Raw genomic sequence first — 21,984 nt, 5'->3', positions numbered from 1 at the left:
ACACCCTGTGTTATCTCCCCTTGAGTGTGGGTTGGGCCTGTGATTGTTTCTAACCAACAGAGTATGGCAAATGTGATAGAATGTACATGACTATGGTATATAGCTCGTCTTGCTAAGGACTCACTTTCCCTTACTGTCTTTGAGGTAGCAACCAATCATGTTAGGAAGGCTTACATAACAAGGAACTGAGTGCAGTCTCTGGCCAACAGCAGCAAGAAACAGATGCCTTCAGTCTGATGACCCACAAAGAACTAGATACTGCCAATGACCATGTGAGTTTGGAAGCAATATTAAATGGTATGGTAGCTCTGGCTGACACCTTAACTGCAGCCTTGTGAGACCTTGAAGCAGAGGACCCAGTAAAGCCATGCCTTGACTCCTAACAGAAACCATGAGATAATAACTGCATATTGCTTTAAACTGCTAAGTTTGTGATCCTATTGTTATGCAGCAATAATTAATACATGGTGCTTTGTCGATCATCCTTTCAAACAAAAATGTCTTTGGATTAAAAAAAAAAAGCAGCTAGTTCAACTTACAATTCAAGTGGTTTTCCTCAAGAAAACCTTTATACTGTAGATACAGAAATCATTTATGCATACTACCTATTTCATCACACACAGTATTTCAAAAGAACTGTATTCAAGGACTGAGAGTTAATAAAATTAGTAATTTAAGGGGCACCTGGGTGGCTCAGTCGGTTGAGCGTCCAACTCTGGCTCAGGTCGTGATCTCACAGTCTGTGAGTTCGAGCCCCGCGTTGGGCTCTGTGCTGACAGCTCAGGGCCTGGAGCCTGCTTCAGATTCTGTGTCTCCCTCTCTCTCTGACCCTCCCCCATTCATGCTCTGTCTCTCTCTGTCTCAAAAAAATAAATAAACGTTAAAAAATTTTTTTTAATTAAAAAAATAAAATTAGTAATTTATTACATCTTCAAGGTTATTCTTAAGTGAAAGTGAAATTTTTCTGTGAGTGTTTGGTGGTCACTAATACAAAAACTACTAGCACCCAATTGGTGCCACTGCCTTGACTCATAGTAAGGCACCAACAGTTTTATCCCCCATTGCTTTTGCATCATCAGTACAAATGCTGACAGTGAAAAGAGGAAAGGTCTCAGTGTAATTATCACAACAGTTTTAACTTCACAAACCCCTGAAAGGGTCTCGGGGAATGCCAATGGTATGCGGACTATAACACCGCTCTAAAGCAATGTTTCTATGTATAGCAATGCTAAATGTATGGATGGATGTGTGTACGTGCATATTTTAAAACCTCTGGGCTAGGGGATCCCGGGTGGCTGAGTAGGCTAAGCATCCGACTCTCGATGTCAGCTCAGGTCATGATCTCATGGTTCATGGGATTGAGCACCGCATTAGGCCCTGTGCTGATGGCACAGAACCTGCTTGGGATTCTCTCCCTCTCTCTCTCTCCCTCTCTCTCACACTCTCTCAAAATAAATAAACATGAAAAAAATTTTTTAAGCTTTAAAAAAAACCCAAAATACAAGAAACAAAACCAAAACACCTCTGGGTTAACCTGGATTGAAATCCCATATCCATAATCTATTTACCATCTATATGGCCTTGAGTGAATTATTTAGCCTGAGTCTCAGTTTCCTCAAGTATAACATGGGATAATAATCATGCCTACTTCATAGAGAAATCATAAGAATTAAATGAAATTAATTTACATACAGCATTTAGAATAAGGACCCATAATAACAAATATTAAATATTACCATTAACTATTATATCTGTTAGAAGTTTTAAAAGCTAAGCCACAAAGGGGCACCTGGGTGGTTCAGTCCGTTAAGCATCCAACTCTTGATATCAGCTCGTGGTCTTGAGATTGAGCCCCATGTCAGGCTCTCCGCTGAGTGTGGAGCCTGCTTGGGATTCTCCCTCTCCCTTCCCTGCTTACACATGCGCTCTCTCTCAACATAAATAAACTTTAAAAAAATAAAAGCTAAGCCATGAAAGTATGTTTTCAGAATAAACAGGAACAATGACCTCAGAACAATCTTCCCAAATAAGAATACTTGGTTCAATTTACTGTCTTAAGAATTTTGCCAGTATGCAACAATCATTACTGATCTTTTTTACTCACCTTTAGATAGCATAGTTTTCAATATTCTACCTATTTAAGCATATTACCTGATATTGACAAGTTGGCTAGTTCCTACAGTTATTACTTTGGGTACTGATTGAGCTATCATAAAGATATTGACATTCTCTGATTGCAATTATGCTTCTAATGGAATGGTGACTAGCTATGATAGTCCACAATTCTAACTGGATATTATACTATCCAATGTGTCCCTGAGCTAATTGTGTAGTTTCAGAAACACTTACAGGTTTAGACACGTTCTGAACAATAACAGAGCTTTGTGAAGATTTAGATTCAGGATGAAATCTAGGCAAGGCAGCCACTGGATTTGATGTTGGATCTTTGTAGTGTTGACTCGTAGGCTTGAATGTATCAGTAACACCTGCATTTTAAAATTACACAGTATATTGAATATTGTTCCACACAACCAATTTTATCAAAATATTTCATTTTAGAATTAAAATCAGTACAATAATACCATACCTTGAGTGAGTGTCTCATTCTTTATTCCCTTTGAAGATGAGCCGGGGTTACCTCTGTTCAAAATATCTACAAGTAGAATTAAACATATATTAAGGTAATAGAAAAAAATTTCCCAATATATCCATATATAACTAATAATTTAAGTATATACCCCAAAGCCTGAAAGTTTCATTATGGGCAAGCTGATTAGATTATCTGTGCCACTGCTCTCGAGTTCTGAAGGGGACACTACTGAAGACCACGGACTAAACTTAACCTAGAATTTACCAGAGTGTCTTAAACCTACTATTATACCAAAAGTCAATCTGAGCCTGACATGACCCTCTCAATCAGTTTAAGATTGTTCACTCCTGGGGCACCCGGGTGGCTCAGTGGGTTAAGTGTCTGACTTCGGCTCAGGTCATGATCTCACGGTTTGTGGGTTCGAGCCCTGCATTGGGCTCTATGCTGACAGCACAGAGCCTGGAGCCTGCTTCGGATTCTGTGTCTCCCTCTCTCTCTACCTCTTCCCTACTTGCTCTCTCTCTCTCTCTCTCTCTCTCAAAAATAAATAAAAGGTAAAAAAAATTTTTTTAAAGATTGTTCACTCCTATACCCATGCAAACCCATAACTTCTAGGTTATTGAGGAATCAAATACAATTTTGGAAGAGCAGACATTTGCTTAAAATTGCTAATCAGGAAAAGGTACAAAACATTTTAAAAATCACATAAAACCTCAAAATATTTCCTTTTCCCTCTCCTAGGGGAAAAGAGCTAGATTTCATAGAATAATTCTGTAAAGTAAAGGGTCACACAAAAGTAGGGTTTTTTTAAGAAAATGGAAATTCAGTTCTCTAAGACTAGGCACCACAGAAGTCTTCTGGAAGAAAAATCTGCTCAAACAACTTGATACTGTTTTCATTCATAAATTAAGGTAGGTATTTACTCAAACCATTAAAGAGTCAATCCTACAGTACTTTCTGGTGACTGTAATCTATCAAACACAACTTTTTACCACCACCCCTAACTTTATGATGGTTCTATATCAATATTTAGCTCATGGTCCATATGCCAAAAATATTTTTTGGCTCAAAAATTAAACATCAATAAATTCATTTAAATTCTGAGTTCATTTAGAAGAGAAATTTCACTGAGGTCAACTTTCTTTTTGATAGAATTACTTAAAACTAATACACATTATTCTAGATAGAATTACTTAAAACTAATACATACTATTTTAGTTGAGTACTGTTAAGTTATCTACAATTGATATAAATCCGACTTGAACTACCATGATTTCAATAGAATTATTTGAATAATTTGAAATATCATAATAGTTCAGGATAAAAATAATCACAGCAACTAGGAAATAATTATAATATTCTGTTCCACTGTCAGCAACCAACATGCCAACATACTTACTTCAGTTTATAACTGAAGTGGCTTTCCACTTGGCACTTCTCAATTTGCTACAGGAAATTATATTGAGAATTAAATTAAATTATTCTATCTCTGATAAAACTGAATAGAAGTGCTATACCAAGTTTGGAGTCAAGAAAAGCAAGAACTGGGCTTTCAAAAAACTCAAAAACTCATGTCTTAACCACAATATAATGTACTGCCATGGTAAATAAGAGAACACTGGTATGCTGGCTATATTCTTTGCAAAATTCTCCTGGCTTGAAAAAAGTAAATATAAAGGAAAAGAATCTATTTCCTCTTTCTCCCTTGAAATTCTCTATGTTGCTCCTCTGCACTTTACACATTGTTGATTGGACATTTTAACAAGTGTGATCAAAAACTTCACTATAACATTATCACAGCGTCAAGACTAATTACTCTAACTGAAACCTAACAATCCACAAAATTACTGGACATGTTCTACTAGAAAGCCATGATAATTAAGTAAGCTAACTGCCTGCATTGTCCAAGCACAGTGGCTAAAGACCAGACCCTCCTTCCTTCATGAATATAATCAAGAGTTGCTGGAAGATATGTGTGGCCAAAAACTATAGCCCATGTTGGTACACAAACAAGAGACTGGAGAATCATGCAGTGCCTGTTCATTTTGTAGCTGTGAATCAAGATGACACTGTGATAAGGCAGTTGCCTGTATGTGAGCATCCCAGAGACTAACACAAACGTATTTAACATTCTGATATTTTATTAAATGTTATTTATTTATTTATTTTGAAAGAGAGAGACAGACAGACAGACAGACAGAGACAGACAGACAGCATGAGCCAGGGAGGGGCAGAGAGAGACAAAAAACACAGAATCCATGGCAGGCTCCAGGCTCTGAGCTGTCAGCACAGAGTCCATCGCGGAGCTTGAACTCACAAGCCAGGAGATCATGACCTGAACCAAAGTCAGATGCTTAACCAGCTGAGCCACTCATGCTCCCTTATTTTTTAATGTTTTACTTATTTTTGAGAGACAAAGTGCACGAGTAGAAAAGGGGCAGAGAGGGGACAGAGGCCAAAGAGGGTTCTGTGCTGACAGCAGAAAGCTCGATGCGAGGCTCAAACTCATGAACCATGAGTCATGACCTGAGCTGAAGTTGGATGCTTAACCGACTGAGCCACCCAGCCACCCAGTATTCTGATATTTCAAGCAAAACATTCCAAACGCTTTCTTTTCTAGGTGTATTTGGGCTTAAGGGAGAAAAAGAAAACCGGTGAATAGGCTACTCAGCTCCACTAAAACTTACGATTTCCAACTTCAGAAGGCTTACAATGCTGTTAGGTAATCTTAACCTTTAGTTAACTTAGTTAACATTTCATTTTTTTCAAATGATATTTTAACCTCTCTCCTCCTTACTCAAGTCCTCAGCCACATCCTCCCTCTGATTCTTACCAATTCTTACTGACCTGTGTGCTCCAACTCCTTACAGAATAACAAGGACAGATAAGACAGCCCACAGGTTTTTCTAATAGAAATAGCATCTTCTATAAAACTTTACTTCACTGAAATAAATGCTTACTTGAAATGGCTGGTTTTGAACTTGATATCTCTCCAACAAAGATCAGCTCATCATCATCTTCATCCAGAATTTCTTCTACTTTCTTCTGCCATGGTTCTAGCTCTTCTTCTTCACATTCCATAAAGAGTTCTGCCATTTTTGAATTATCTAAATGTCAAAAGGAGAGAAACATATTTTTGAGTAACTTTTTTGCAATGCATAGCATGATATTTAAGATCTACTTTAGTAATCCTAATATTAGTTACTGAATTGATATTTGCAGTCAGTACACGATAGCAAAAGAAACTCAGTTCAATCTCTAAGATTTATAGTAATAAAATTAAGCTAGCTGGCTAAGTAACAGGTAACATTAGTCATCAGTAGTGGCCAATAAATGTTAAGAATAATCAAATACAAGGGGTGCCTGGATGGCTCAGTGGGTTAAGTGTCAGACTTTGGCTCAGGTTTGTGAGTTCAAGCCCCGCATCAGGCACTGTGCTGACAGCACAGAGCCTAGTTTGGATCCTCTGTCTCTCTCTCTCTCAAAAATAAATAAATATTTTAAAAAAGAATAATCAAATCCAAGAAAAACTTGAAACATCAAAGTTTCAGTAATCAAATCCAGGGAAGAATATCCAACGAAAGAGAGTCTCTTCAACAAGTGGTGTTGAGAAAACTGGACAGCAATATGCAAAGGAATGAAATTGGACCACTTTCTTACACCATACACAGAAACAAATTCAAAATGGATTAAAGACCTAAATGTAAGACAGGAAACCATCAATATCCTAGAGGAGAACACAGGCAGTAACCTCTCTGACATCAGCTGTCGCGACTTCTTACTAGGTATGTCTCCTGAGGCAAGGGACACAAAAGCAAAAATAAACTATTGGGACTTCACCAAAATAAAAGCTTCTGTAGTGTGAAGGAAACAACAAAACTAAGAGGCAACCTATGGAATGAGAGAAGATATTTGCAAACGACATAACTGATAAAGGGTTAGTATCAGAAATCTATAAAGAACTTATCAGACTCGACACCCAAAAAACAATCCAATTAAAAAATGGGCAGAAGACATGAATACACATTTTTCCAAAGAAGATCTACAGATGGCTAACAGACACATGAAAAAATGCTCAACATCCCTCATCATCAGGGAAATACAAATGAAAACTACAAAGGGATATCACACTTGTCAGAATGGCTAAAATCAACAAGAAACAATAGGTGTTGATGAGGATGTGGAGAAACGGGAACCTTCTTGCACTGCTGGTGGGAATGCAAACTGGTGCAGCCACTCTGGAAAACAGTATGGAGGTTCCTCGGAAAGTTGGAAACAGAACTACCCAATGAGCCAGCAATTGCATTACTAGGTATTTATTCAAAGAATACAAAAATACTAATTCAAAGGGATACATACACCCCTATGCTTATAGCAGCATTTTCTACAATAACCAAATTATGGGAAACAGCCCAAATGTCCATCGACTGATGAATGGATAAAAAAGAGGTGGTATATATAGATACAATGGAATATTACTCAGCTATTAAATGAATGAAATCTTGCCATTTTCAATGGCATGGATGGAGCTAGAGAGTATTATGCTAAACAAAATAAGTCAGAGAAACACAAATGCCATATGATTCAATTAGATGTGGAATTTCAGAAACAAAACCAATGAACATAGGGGAAAAATGAGAGAGACGCAAACCAAGAAACAGATTCTCAACTATAGAAAACAAACAGCTACCAGAGGGAAAGTGGGTGGGGACATGGGTGAAATAAGTAATGGGAATTAAGGAAGGCACTTGTGATGAGCACTAGATGTTGTATTCAAGTATTGAATCACTAAGTTGTATACCAGAAACTAATATTACACTGTATGTTAACTAACTAGAATTTAAATAAAAACTTAAATAGTCAAATCCAATGAAAATGAGTTTCAGTTTTATTAATAAAATATGATTATACCTATTAACTACCTAACTATATCTGAAAAAAAAAAACCCATAAACTTTTACATTAACAAAACGGAGATAAACTAAAAACAAGAGGCAATAGGTTAGATTTTTACCAGAAAAACCGAACCAGCTTCAGAAACACTAGGCACACAGCAAAGCAGCAATGAGGTGCTAGAATGAAAACAGGGGACTTAAGGTGAGGTTTATTCCATCCCAGGAAAGATTAGACATTTCTCACCTGGAGAAACTAACCAAAGAACATACTGTTAGTACCACCAGCCTACAAGTGCTGACCAAGCACTCAGAGTTCCAAGGAAACATTTTAGTGCCTCATTGTTAAATATGGACATGCCAATGAACACCAGAAATAGGACTAAACCTCCAATGTGAAAAACCAAAACAATGAAACAGATTAAAAGATGTTTTAAAATCTTTTTGAGAGAGAGAGAGAGCGGGACAGAGGGTCTGAAACAGGCTTCACGCTGACAGCAGAGAGCCTCATGTGGGCCTCGAACTAATGAACCGTGAGATCATGATCTTAGCTGAAATCGGACACTTAATCTACTGAGCCACCCAGGCGCCCTGCAGGTTAAAAGATCTTAAAAAAAAAAAGAGGTAGTACAGAATTCAAAAAAGTGTTATTAGAATGTAATTAGCATTTTCAGAGAAATAAGATTATAAAAAATAACATGCAGAAAACAAAAAGATTAAAAAGACAGACAAAATTCAGTAAAAGAAAAGCCCCCAAACCCAAATGCCAAAGTTGAATAAATGTCCCATAAGTGGACTTAAAAGATAAAATATATATATATACTAATCAATGTCACCTAATAGAAGTTTCAAAAAAAGTAATAGAAAAAAAGGGGAGGGGATATAATCAAAGGAAAAATACAAAAGAAATTCTTAGTTCTAAAGGACATAAATGTCCAGATTGAAAAGAAAAAAATCTACACTATAGGAATATATCACGTGATTTGTGAATGCTAGACATAGAAACTATCCTATAATCAGAAAGAAAGTTAGAATAATGTTCTCAGGAGTATTAGTAAAAATAATTTTCAATTTAGAATTCTGTGCCCTGCCAAGATTTTCATCAAGCATGAGGTACATATTCTTTCATCAAAAATAAAGATCCCCAAGATCACAGAAAATTACCCCCTATTCACTCTTCCTTTCTTAGGAAGAATCCACCAAAATATGGGACTTAGGAAGGAGGAAGATACAGAATGCAGAAATTGTAGCATTCAGCACAATACCAAGACAAAGGAAAGTCCCAGGATAATAGCTGTTCAATGGGTCTAGATAACAACCAGCCAGAGTAAAACAAGAGAACATTACTCCCAGGAGGAATGTCTCCAGGAGACCACACACACACACACACACACACACACACACATACACACACATACACACACACACAAAGTGTTAGATTACCTGATGAGTTTTACCATATAGAAAATTGAATTAAGAAGCTACAGAAGGGTGTGAGAAGACTTGGCTATAGACTTTAATGAAATTTAGCAAATTTAGTCAACTATAATAAACAATATAACTTTTAGCAAATTTTTAAAAATGAAATATTTGAATTTCTGAGTATATAAAAAAGAGAAAAAGGCAATGTATGCATAGCATATTAATACCATAGTACTATGTTCATCAGTGAACAATATTATGGTCATCGTAATAAAAACATTTAATGATTTAACCAAAATTTGAGCTATAACTGCAGTGAAAGATGCTTGGAGGGAGGGCTAAGTGTAAGAAAACTAAAATCCTCATGTTAGATAAAAAAAATTATTAGATAATGGCAAAAAAATTGATTGAAGAGACAGCAGTACACATATGTGTTAAAAATTTAGAAATATGGAAATAATTATGAGAAAAAAGCTAACCTATTGAAAGGGAATGCCTGAAAAAATAGGGAATACATACATCCAGATCACACACACCCCTCTCATTCTTACCCTTCAAAAACTGTGGTTATGCAATTTATAACTTTCAGATTATTTGTTTCTTAAAACTATGCATGTATTGTTATGGTTTTAAAAAAGTATTGAGGAAGCACCTAATTTAATATAATAGCAAGGAGGATGGATACAAGTGGTACTAGATACGTGGAGTGAGATGCCTGCCGATGGGGGGACAACTAAAAAGTAACAAAACAATAACTCCAGGATCTGGCTTAGACAATGATCATCTGGTTTTTTTAAGACAATGATATCTTTATCTTTTAAATGCAATAATTTCTAAACATAATTTTGCTAGATTAAATGTCATTTCTAATTTTGACTCAAAATTAGTGTGTGAAAACAATGATGTGGGGATGGCATACAAAAGAAACACCTTAACAAATCAATTGGCACTATTCTTTTAAAATTATTTAAACTTAATTTGCTCATCTATATAGGTATGCCAAAATTATTTCTTGCATAATGTTTAATGTTTGGTGAGTTACTTACTATAAAACAAAACAAAACAAAAACCTTCCCACCCTTCCAAATGTAACCAATTTTACAAACTGTCTTTTCTAACTTTACTTTAAAAACATATATACAGAATGCTCTAAGTCAAATAAAGAGTAATTCATAGTTTATCATTTACATATCCTGAATACTTGAAAACACCATCTTCATTGTGTCTCCTGGACCTCTCATTTGTATTTTCTTCTACCTAAAATATCCTCCCTCCTTACCTTATACTGTCCACGTTGAGTATAGTAGGAGCATGGACCTCACATAAAATTTAATAGTTCAAATCTTCACTGCACCATTTCTAATGATGTGACTCTGGAGAAATTACTTCAATCTGTTTTCTTACCTCTAATATGTGTACAATATCTACCTAATGGAAATGGTAATGTAGATTGAGGAAAATGCCATATAAAGTACCTAACCTAACCTCAAGCAGATACTCAACAGTACCTTAATTCCCAACTCCTGGTTCAGTTACAACCTCCTTAGTAAACCAGTAGACCTGTTTTTCTTCCACCTTTTACTACATTGACATTCTATGCCATGCAGTTCCAGACTTACTATATATGATCTCAAACTGCTCACTATTTCTTAATATTTCTTTATCTAAAAAAATAAAAAAAATAATGTGTATTTATTTTGAGAGAAAGGGAAAGAGTGAGCAGGGGAGGGGCAGAGATAAGGAGAGAGAGAATCCCAAGTAGGCCCTGCACTGTCAGCAAAGAGCCTGATGTGGGGCTCAAACCCACGAACTGTGAGATCATGACCTGAGCCAAAACCAAGAGTTGGACACTTAACCAACTGAGCCACCCAGGTGCCCCCTTAATGTGGATTTCTTAACTGTATGCATCTAACTCCAAAGTAAGATCCAAAGTGAGAATGAAAAACATATTTTCTTCTTCCTTTGTATTTCCTCCTATACACAGAAGTCTACTGAATAAGCACTGACACTTAACATGATAATCAACAAGCTAAGAAACTAGGCAGTCAGGCAATGCCAAATTAAAAAAAAATGAGGGACACTCATGTATGCAGATAATTAAAAAATCATTTATATCTATGTTGATACCATGGTCTTGATACTATGTCTAACACATAGATCTTCCTCATTCTTTTTAACTGGGTACTACCATTGTCAATATATTCAAGATAGATTGTAGAGTAAAAAAGTAAAAAAAAAATTATTATTTTTAATTTTAGAGAAAAAGAGAGAGAGAGTGTGAGTGCGAGTGGGGAAGAGGGGCAGAAGGAGAGAGAATCTTAAGCAGGATCAATGCTCAGCACGGACCCTGACATGGGGCTTGATCCCACGACCCTGGGATCATGACCTGAGCTGAAATCAAGAGTCAGACACTCAACCAACAGAGCTACCCAGGCGCCCCAAGTAAAAAAAATTTAAAGCCACATAATAGCATAAATAGTATGATCTTATTTAGAAATAATTTATTTTTTTGTCTATGCATAGAAAAAAGTTTGTGATAATGTATACCAAACCAGTAATAGTAATTATTTCTGGAGATGAAGAAGACACACTTCATTTCTACTTTACTGACATTCTTATTGTATATTGTTCTTTTTTACTATGCACATGTATTACTTTAATCAATTTAAGTGTTTTGGTATTTTTTTTTAAAAACGTGCCTATCACTGCTTCTCTCACCTTTTATTATAAAACAAAGTTATCAGTATAAAAGCCATGCACATTGGTATCACTTGCAACAGCAATACTTACTTTTTGATGGAAAAGGGTTGTCGTCATCCATCAAGTTGCAGAGTCACCTAAGACACCAACACATGACATCAATCAATTTTATGAGTTACTTTAACACCAAATATTGAAACATGAGACTTGGGATTCAGAAATTTTTGGGTCTAATCTTGATCTCCAGCAAACTCACCATATGACTCCAGACAAGATAGCAAGTTAAGTCTTAGTATTCTGCCCTATAAAAAAATAAGGATAACTACTATTAGGGTGGATTTGTTAAATGTACACACATTTAATCTTGTTCTACGAAAAATTTACCTTTTGAGTTTATTATGTTTGATATACATATGCTACTCACTTTCCATGATTCGCTCATTCCTGAATGAATGCAAATTTAGTAAATAAAATGCTGAATGTATTAAGCATTTATTACTTGAAGAAATCTGACGATTGTTAAGTTGCAAATAAATTTTGAAAGATACCTTTTTGTAAATATGACTAACACGTTTTAGTAAATACATATTTTAGTTAATACATGTAATATACATGCTTTAGTAAATCCGAATTTTGAAATGCTAAGTGACAATCCTTAACAATTACTTATTCTTCATATTTCAGAAATAAATGTAATTATTACAAAACACATTAAAAAATGTTTAGTTTATATATTTTTATTTCTTATTCACACTAATTACAAGAAACAAAGAATTAGTTGTATATACTTCATCATAGATTAACTCATTAAAAATAATTAATTACTCATTGCCTTCTGTGTTCAAAATGATGTGCTCAATTCTCGGGAAAAAGTTAAGATGAATAAGGCATAGTCCTTGCCTTCAGAAGATTACAATTTAATATATCTACAGTTCTTTGAGCTTTTAAAAAAAGCTGTTATAGTAAACATTATCAAAAATTTTTTGAATTGTTTTCTTTAAAGCAGGTATTTGTGTTCTGAATTCACACACACACACTTTTTTTTTTTGCAGACAAAATAAATGCTGTAAAAAACTATTTCAGTTATAAAACAAAAAAAGTTAAAAAATAGTCATCAGATACCTAAAGTATTAGGATGAACAGAGCTGAATCTTCACATGCGTCTTTATTTTCAGACTGGCAAAAGCAAACTTTCCTGCTTTTTCCAATTCCAAATTATTTACACTGCATTAGACCAAAGGGAAAAAAAACCCACTTTCACTCCAGAAGTTGTTATTGGTATAAATGTTTGAATTACTATCACAAAGATCTCAAGTGAATTCTGAACTTAAGTAAATTTCCCTTGTTGAAGTTTGACTACCGAAATCTCTTTAACTCAATTACTTGAATAGTTACCATTTCTCCCTAAACTAGAATTAAGGTAATGCATATATCCCATAGATAAATCCATGTCAATTCTTGCTCAGCATTAAAGACCTATGGCTACCAGGAATACGGATTTTTTTTTTTAAGAGTCATAACCACATAGCCTATGGAGACTCATGTATAACACTTTTATTAAATGCTCAAATAAAATGTCTATTGGCACAAATACCCTAAAATTAGTACTAAATGTACAAGTAGTTTATATAAACAAGTCATATACACCGCCTATATCTACAAAGATGAATTTTGAGGCCCATAACCGTCACCAAGGAGCTTCAATTGGTACATTCATAAACACTCAAAAAAGTCAAAAATCCCCAGATGCCATTAGAATCATAACTTCATCTAAAGTTGTGCTATACAGTAAGGTAATCAAGCCTTCCAAAACTATCACCACAAAAAATTCTCATCAGAGTTTTGGCGGGGAATTCTGTGGGAGATTAAATAATCTGTTAGAGAAATGAAATACCCAGCAAAACATGCAATGAGGATCTTAGAGCTCCCATAATAGCAACTCCAGAGGGTCTCTACGTTCTGCAACTCAGAACTGGCACCAAAACAGGCAGAACAGAAGTCTCCACTTCAGCTATTGACTCAGAGTTACTATGCCCATAATACACTGTTCCTATGGGGCAAAAGCGAATTCCAAGTAACTAATGAAAGACCTCTTGGAATACGATCGTTTTTGGAGACTGCCTGTATCAATACTTACTATTTAGATATTTTATGGTTTCAGCTTCTACATATTTAAGACTCACTTTTAAGAGTTCAAGTCTATGATATTTTCAAAAAAAACATTAATAGATTAAATAGTTAAAATGGTAAACTGTATGTTATGTGCACTTCACGCCTAGTAGGATGGCTGTAATCAAAAAGACAGATAATAACAAGTGTTGGCAAGGATATGGAGAAATTGGAACCCTCATACACTGCTGGTGGGAATATGAAATGGTGCAGACACTATGGAAAATACTTGGCAGTCACTCACAAAGTTAAAAATAGTTACCATATGACACAGCAATTCCACTCCAAGTGAGAGAGAATTTAAAGCATATGCCCATGCAAAAACTTATACATGGGAACGTGTGTAGCGGCATTATTTATAATAGCCCAAAAGTAGAAACAACCCATATGCCCAATCAATAAATAAAATGTGATATACCTATACAATGGAATAATATTCAGTCATAAAAGAAATTAAACACTGACACATACTATGATATGGATGAACCTTGGGAACATATTAAGTGAAAGAAGACAGCAAAAAGACCACGTATTGTATGACTTCATTATATGAAATGTCCAGAAATGGCAAATTCATAAGGAGAGAAAGTACAGCTTAGGGCTGGAAGGATTGGAGGGAAATGGGGAGTGACTCCCAATGGATATGGGTTTTCTTTCAGGGGTGATGAAAATGTTCTAACTTGATTGTAGTGATGGTTACATGACACTGTAAATATACTAAAACCACTGAATTATACACTTCAGATGGGTGAAGTGTATGTTATATTAATTTTATCTCAATAAAGCTGTTAAGAAAATAATAAGCTGGAAGGATATAAGCCTGGGAGGAATGGAGTCACTGTGTGGAGAAAGAATGTCTAAGAAAGAAACCAAGAAAAAAAATAGCAAAGCCTTAAGATTATGGCGGTAGAGAAAGAGGGTAGGGTAGGGAGATATTCAAGTTCTGATGACACCATTTAAACACCTGAAGCTAGCCATGCTTGAAGTAAATTATTAAGCCTTTTCAGTTAAAAAAGGGAATAATTGTTCACTTATGGTTTAATCTACTTTGAGCCAGGTTTCTGGTACTTGCATTCAACAGTAATAATACATTTACCAATGGCTTATACCCCAATATTTTTCAAACTAATAGACCTCTGGGGAAAATAGATATATAGAAAATGGTGCAAGAGAGCCCTAAAACAATATATTGTTCTGGGGCACCTGGGTCGTTCCGTTGGTTAGGCATTCGACTTCAGCTCAGGTCATGATCTTGTGGTTCATGAGTTCAAGCCCCATGTCCAGCTCTGTGCTGACAGCTCAGAGCCTGGAGCCTGCTATGGATTCTGTGTCTCCCTCTCTCTCTGCCCATCCCCCGCTAGTGCTTGTCTCTCTCTCTCTCAAAAATAAATGAACATTAAAAAAATAAAATAAAATAAATTTTTGTTCTGCTGTCTATCTAAAAACTTTCAAATATACAATACAGTCTTATTACTGTAGTCACAATACTATACGTTACATCCCCAAGATTTTTTGGCCATCTTCATCCAATTTGCCCATCCCACACCCCCAACCACCAATCTGCTCTCTATAAGTTCCTTTGTTTTAAAATTCCACATATAAGTGAGATCATATAGTATTTGTCTTCCTCTGATTTTTCACTTAGATTAAAACCCTCAAGGTCCATCCACGTCACAAATGGTAGGATTTCTTTCCTTTTTAATAGTCCATTTTATATTTATATACCATATTTTCTTTATCCATTCACCCAATGGATTGACACTTAGGTTGTTTCTATGTCTTGGCTATTGTAAATAAAGCTGCAGTGAACATGGGGATGTAAATATCATTTTGAGTTATCGTTTTCACTTCCTTCAGATAAACACCCAGAAGTGGAATTGTTGGAGCATATTAATACTCATGTTTTTGTCTGTCTTTACTACAGCATGTTCATCAAGTACTACCACTTTTTTTTTAAAAATTTTTTTTTTTTTAATGTTTTTATTTATTTTTGCGACAGAGAGAGACAGAACATGAGCAGGGGAGGGCCAGAGAGAGAGGGAGACACAGAATCGGAAGCAGGCTCCAGGCTCTGAGCTGTCAGCACAGAGCCCGATGCGGGGCTCGAACCCACAGACTGTGAGATCATGACCTGAGTTGAAGTCGGACGCTTAACCGACGAGCCACCCAGGCGCCCCAAGTACTACCACTTTTAATGCTGCTGGCTAGTAACAAACTCAAGAACATAGGAAGAAAATATCTAAGTGACGAATTTGCACCAAATGAAGGGCAAGTGACAGTATAGTTAGCTACAGAAATGATGGTATTGAAAAGATTCAAATAGAAAAATCTTGCTATTGTTTAAGATAGGTATGAAAAACTCAATAATAAGCAGGCAGTGACTCTGTTTCATCAAAATGTATTATCCATTCAATGTATTAAAGTTGACTCAAATAGTATTGATTTTATAGTTTTATAGGACTATTTTATGATCGTGTAAGAGCTCCAGAGATATTTTAAACATTTTTAGCAGGAAGAGGTCTGTGAAAACCTTTTCTTATAATAGAAATTAATTGGTCCAGTACTCACATGCAAGAAACACTGGATTATACCTTAGTTCCTTAGACAATTTCATTGGCATCTAAACAATTCAAACTCTCAAACCAGGTTTGGGGAACAAATCACATATTATTTAGAAGAAAAACACAGGCTCACCTTTTTTTTTATTTAAGAAATTTTCATATTATGGGAATTATTTTTTGAAAGTCTGAACCCATTTAGTCCAGGCACATTTTGAGAAGACATTTCTTTAATAACTTTACTATTTTCTCCCTAATTTTATTTAGGTTTTCAATTTTTCTGTTGATTTTCATATTTCAGCTATTTGTAGAAAACACCTAGTTGACACTAAGATTAAAGTTCATTCACATAATACTTTGCAAAGATTGCTTATATTTTAAAACATTTTCTTTTATGTTAGTTTTTGGGATGGGACACAATAATAAAATTTACTTTCTGCAAAGTAATTTGTATATCATACTCAGGGTAAATATTTTACCTATAAGAATGTGTTTTTATTGTAGTGCATATGTAAAAGGCATAACCTAGAAAAAGACTAATAATTGGCTTTTCAAAGCCAAATTATATAATAAATATTTTATATAAGCTTCATAAAATATTCTATAATCACTAATTACTAAAGTAACCTCAGGAAGTATGCTTATTAATTAATGCACATTTTATAGAAGTAAAACTTATCTACTAGGGAAAATATCAAGAAAAAAAGTAGAGTACAATGATGAAAAAACTTGAAATAGGGGTTGAATAACTGGGAATTTTGAATCTACCACTTTATGATCACCAAACCTATAGGATTTTTTTAATGTTTATTTATTATTGAGAGACAGACAGAGACAGAGCATGAGCATGGGAGGGACAGAGAGAGAGGGAGACACAGAATCCAAAGCAGGCCCCAGGCTCTGAGCTGTCAGCACAGAGCCCCACGCAGGGCTCGAACCCACAAACCACGAGATCATGACCTGAGCTGAAGTTGGACACTTAACCAACTGAGCCACCCAGGCACCCCAAACCTATAGGATTTTTAATCAACCTCTCTGAGCTTAGTTATTCTACCTGTAAAATAAAAAACAGTAATACCTTCCTTGCAGCACTATTGGGAAGACTAAATAAAGCACGTGAAAAATTATTGTAGAGTACTTCACATTATTTTACTAAACTTTTCCTTCTGTACTGAAAGTCATACTACAAGTTGATGCATATAAGCACTAAAAAGAAAACTTATAAAAAATAAAATAAAAATGGTCCATTTTATCCAGATGATACACAGTGATGACTATTTTTCTTGACATACTGAGGGTTAATAAAACCACTCCTTAAAAGAAAACTGCTTTGCAGAGAATGAATCAAAAACACATTTTTGATACAAATGAGTAAACCACATCTCCCTGAGTCATTATTTAAAACCTGACTGAAAACCAAACATTTTTAAGTCCCTCTCTGAAGCAGGAGTACAGAAAAAAATATTCAGGGCTATATTAATTACTGAATGTATCAGAAATATTTCTGTTCTTTGAAAAGTTACTTTTGGAATAACAAAACAGGTTTTCTCAATATAAGTTCCTATATCTGGTCACTAAAACTATGGATTACTTTCTATTTATAACAATTGTTTTTCATTTAAGTAATTTTCCTGTCCAATTAATATAACAAAAAATTCTTTGGTATGGTTCTAAATGTCCTCTTGAATAAAGAAAACAAATTGGAGAGAAGCAGGGGTACAGAATTATATACTCTTTCTGCTTACTCTGCTTTTCTATTTAAAATGCTGGTGCTGGGTAGTAAAACACTGGGCTGAAGAAATCACATTGGACCAGAAAACTTAAGTGAGGAAAATGGGTTGAACAGGGAAGCTGAAATTTGGAGCCCTTCAACATCAGAACTTTTTCTGATGGAAAAATGGGTTATTGGAAGAATGAGCTGTTTTTCAACTTTTCAATATGCTTGGAAACAATGATATTATTTATTATTTAAATACTACAAAGTTGAAACGATACGAAGTCTTAAAATGAAAATATAAAGGAAAGGGGAATTGAAAAATGTCTCCTATATTTTTTTGAGTGTCCTTGCTTATTCTCCTTGACCACCTCATTCCCATGAAAAGTGGGGCATGTTATAGTGAATTGAGCATTGGAGGAGTCAGAAGACCTAGGTTCTATCACCTCCTATCCAAAGTGACCTCAGGGAAAGTCCTCTCCTCGAGGCTATTTTCTCACTTTCTAAACAGTTCTACCAACACTCCACAGCTCATCTTAAAAGGACTGTCAATGAAATATACAAATGCAAGATGCAATGATAGCAGAACTTGTACAGATGTTAAAGCACCAAGGGCACACAGCCCTAACTTAATTTTATAAGCAAGCCAGTTCCCTCATAAGCTCAGTAAAGTTTCTGGTTAAGGAGACAGCTTGAGTTTTTACATTAACCCCCCAAACAGGGCATCTCACAAATGCTAGAAGACTATGCTAGTTTGAAACTCTATTTCTTGGTTTACATTTTATGTCTAATGACACTAAAAGATATTTAAATTCACAGTTCAAATCTGAAGACAATAAAAGCAAATTTTAAGTTCACAGATTTTTTTAAAAAAACTAAAAAATCTTTGCAAACAAAGAGAATCCCCTGGATGAACATCCCCCGTTCTTGCAGAAGCTGGTTCACTTGACATTTTCTTCTCTGATTTCTCCTTTTAAAAAGCATTAAAACTTGAGAGAAGTTAAGAGGTATTCCCTCTGTGTCTAGAGAAGGATAAGACCGCAAAATGAAACATTTGTTTTCATCTCAGCAAAAGGTACAAACTGTACTGTTAAAAACTAGGTACCTAACTCCACGTTTCTCCTTAGGGCTCTTCTAGACAATAACTGAATGGAGCACGATTTCTATGACGAGGAGCACAGTTCCTTTGGCAAGAACAAGGGTATCAGCACTGAATGAACGGTAACCTGGATGGGGGGAATAAGGGCTGAAAGGAGGAGCCCGAGGGGCCCTGAAGCCAGAAAGTTCGGAACCTTCTGTGGTTTCGCCAAACATTTGTATCAAATATACAAAAGACCAAAGGGAGTTGCCACCAGAAAGAAAAGCGAAAACCAGGCTGAGCGCTGACAGACGCACAGGCCCTGGGCGGTGAGGAGGCAGCAGCGGCGGCGGCCCGGCCAGCCGGCCATGGCGTGAGCGGGCCTCCGAACCCGGCCGGCCGCCGAGCAGCTACCTTTCCGCGATCCCTCCCCCGCCAGGGCTGGCGGCAAGATGGTGGCCCACCCGCCACCGCGCCGCCAAATTCGTCCCCTCCCCCGCTCCCTGGGCGATCCCAGCAACACACGCCGGCAACCGGACCCTCAACCTGTTCTCCTCAGAGCCGGGCCGCTGCCGCCACCCTCAGAGCAATGCGGCCACCCTCGGAGAAATGCGGCCACAGCCGTGTGGCAGAGCCGCTGCCTAAGCAGGCGGGGGCGGGGGACACTTACCGCGAGCAGTGCAGGTCGCCCTGACTGGGACTGGAAGGAGGAGGAGAAAGAGGAGGAGGAAAGGGAGGAGCGCGAAAACACTAGGCGGCCGCCGCCGAAACAGCGGCAGCCGCGACGACTCCCAGCGCGGAATGAGCGCCTCAGACCAAGGCAGAAATGTATAACTACGCGCACTGCCTCATGGGTAGACGCCAGCTCCTCCCCGCCCATGCACATCCGGGTTTCTTTTCTAACCGATCGGGGAGGGCGGCACGGACATGTGCACGGACTTACACATTCTCGAAGGCAGAGGGACAGGGTGAGGGTCCTAGGCTGATGCCAGCGTCCTCAGGGAATCTACTCTTCATCCTGAGTTGCATTCTTGAAATTTGGACTGCACACCCTGAAAATGTGTTCCTTGTGTATAAGAGTTAGGAACACCAATTAAAAAAAAAAATACTGTGCCTTAGAGGCAAAGACATAAACCAGATGCATAAAAGGAATAAAAGTTAGATTATTTAAATTATTGGTTAATTTTGCCAGTAAGTTTGTTTTAAACCATATAACTTTGCTTTCAACTCTTTGTTATTCCTGTCATATAGATATCTATAATAGTTATTAAAATGTTAAGAAAAATATACATTTACAAGAAAAACATTTTCCAAGATACTGCTTGAACATTTTCTAAATATGTGTGTTCTGAACAGTTAAGAAAGTTTCCTCTCCCAATAGAATTTCAGAAAGTCTGTGGCACTAGTGGTACTGTTCTCAAGAGTTACCCAGACTTAGAATCTTGTTTCACTAGTTCCTTAACACATACATAAGTTCAGTCAGTCACTGAATCCTACCAATTCTTCTATTTAAGTTAGTTTCTTCTTTCTCATCTATACTGTCCTTTGCTATTAGTACTGAAAATAAGCTTTACAGAAAAGGACAGAATAAAGTAACAAATATGGAAAGTTAAGTTCCAAAATCTTGAGGCATTCAGAGATTGCTCCCCACTTCTAGAGAGGCTGATAGAAAAGCCCAGTGCCTTCTCATTTGTTGTTAGTGGGAAATTTAAACTAGCAAATTTACAGCCCTGGCACCCCTGCCCTTGGTGCTGGTGGGGAATTTAAAACTTGCAACTCCCCAGCCAGCCTCTTCCTTTGGTGTTGATGGAACATTTAAAACTGGCAACTAGGGGCGCCTGGGTGGTTCAGTCAGTTAAGTGTCTGACTCTTGGTTTCAGCTCAGGTCACGATCTCATGGTTAGTGGGATTGAGCCCCGCATCAGGCTCTGACAGTGTGGAGCCTGCTTGGGAATCTCTCCCTCCCTCTCTCTCTCTCTCTCTTCCCTTCTCCCTTCCTCCCTTTCTCTCTCAAAATAAATAAATAAACATTAAAAAAAAAAACCTGGCAACTAACTGCAGCTTGCCTGCCATATCCTTTGGCACAGGTGTGAAATTTAAAACTTATAAGTCTACAGCCCATGAGGGGAAGCTTTTCCCCAGTTCCATCCCTTAGACACTATAAAGGTCCAGTGCACTCTCTCTGCCTCTCTCAAGCCACCCCAGGCCTGTTTGGCCCTCCTGCTCTCCAGGAGTTTCCTTGAGTAATAAAATTTCTTTCTAATTCTCCTAGTGTATAAAGTGTCATGAGCCTCCACATCCAAACTAAAATTAGTAGAGGGGAGGGTCAATTTCTCCTCAATGGGATGATCAGAAAACATTTATAAACCAAATCAAAATTCCAATGCAAGTTATTCTGTTTTCGTGAAAAATATAACAACCAAGAAGACCAGAAACCTGGTTGGCAAATTTTCTCTCAAAAGGAAATGTACTCAAGAAGCCCAACTATAATACAAAGGATGCCTGGTGAGAATGTACTTAACACATGGGAAATTATGTGAATGATTGACTCTGCTTAAAACCCCTCCCCGAGCTTCTAGAAAACCATTCTGTTAGTACTTTTGATGAACTGGCCACTGGTGTTTTTTTTTTTTTCCCCAGGACTGCCATTAAATGAGGATTTACTCCTATATAGCCTTTGGGGGGGGGGGCAATTTTTAAAATTGAGGTACTTGCATAAAAAAACTCACTGTTTTAAAGTGGCTTCCAGGGGCGCCTGGGTGGCTCAGTCGGTTGGGCGTCTGACTTCGGCTCAGGTCATGATCTCGCAGTCCGTGAGTTCGAGCCCCGCGTTGGGCTCTGCTGACAGCTCGGAGCCTGGA

General features: G+C 36.8%; 1 protein-coding gene across 3 annotated transcripts in view; it reads right to left on the bottom strand.

The window, feature by feature from the left end:
• The window catches only part of ZNF280C (zinc finger protein 280C), an 83,430-nt gene extending 63,488 nt beyond the window's left edge, over positions 1–19,942 (bottom strand). For all 3 annotated transcript variants that reach the window (XR_014136777.1, XR_014136776.1, XM_081793081.1), the window contains exons 1-6: positions 19,794–19,942; positions 11,861–11,906; positions 11,695–11,741; positions 5,551–5,697; positions 2,588–2,653; positions 2,350–2,486 (exon numbers count right to left, since the gene is read on the bottom strand). Coding sequence is in view for 1 of the 3 variants with exons in the window: in XM_081793081.1 (XP_081649207.1) it covers positions 2,350–2,486; positions 2,588–2,653; positions 5,551–5,697; positions 11,695–11,725 (381 nt within the window). In the remaining 2 variants the exon portion in view is untranslated. The remainder of the gene's footprint in view (positions 1–2,349; positions 2,487–2,587; positions 2,654–5,550; positions 5,698–11,694; positions 11,742–11,860; positions 11,907–19,793) is intronic.
• Positions 19,943–21,984: the final 2,042 nt, after the last annotated feature.

Source organism: Panthera onca, chromosome X (assembly GCF_046562875.1).
Source record: "Panthera onca isolate mPanOnc1 chromosome X, mPanOnc1 haplotype 2, whole genome shotgun sequence".
Taxonomy (NCBI): domain Eukaryota; kingdom Metazoa; phylum Chordata; class Mammalia; order Carnivora; family Felidae; genus Panthera; species Panthera onca.
The sequence above is the reverse complement of the archived record's forward strand: the minus strand, read 5'-3'. Positions and strand labels throughout refer to the sequence as shown.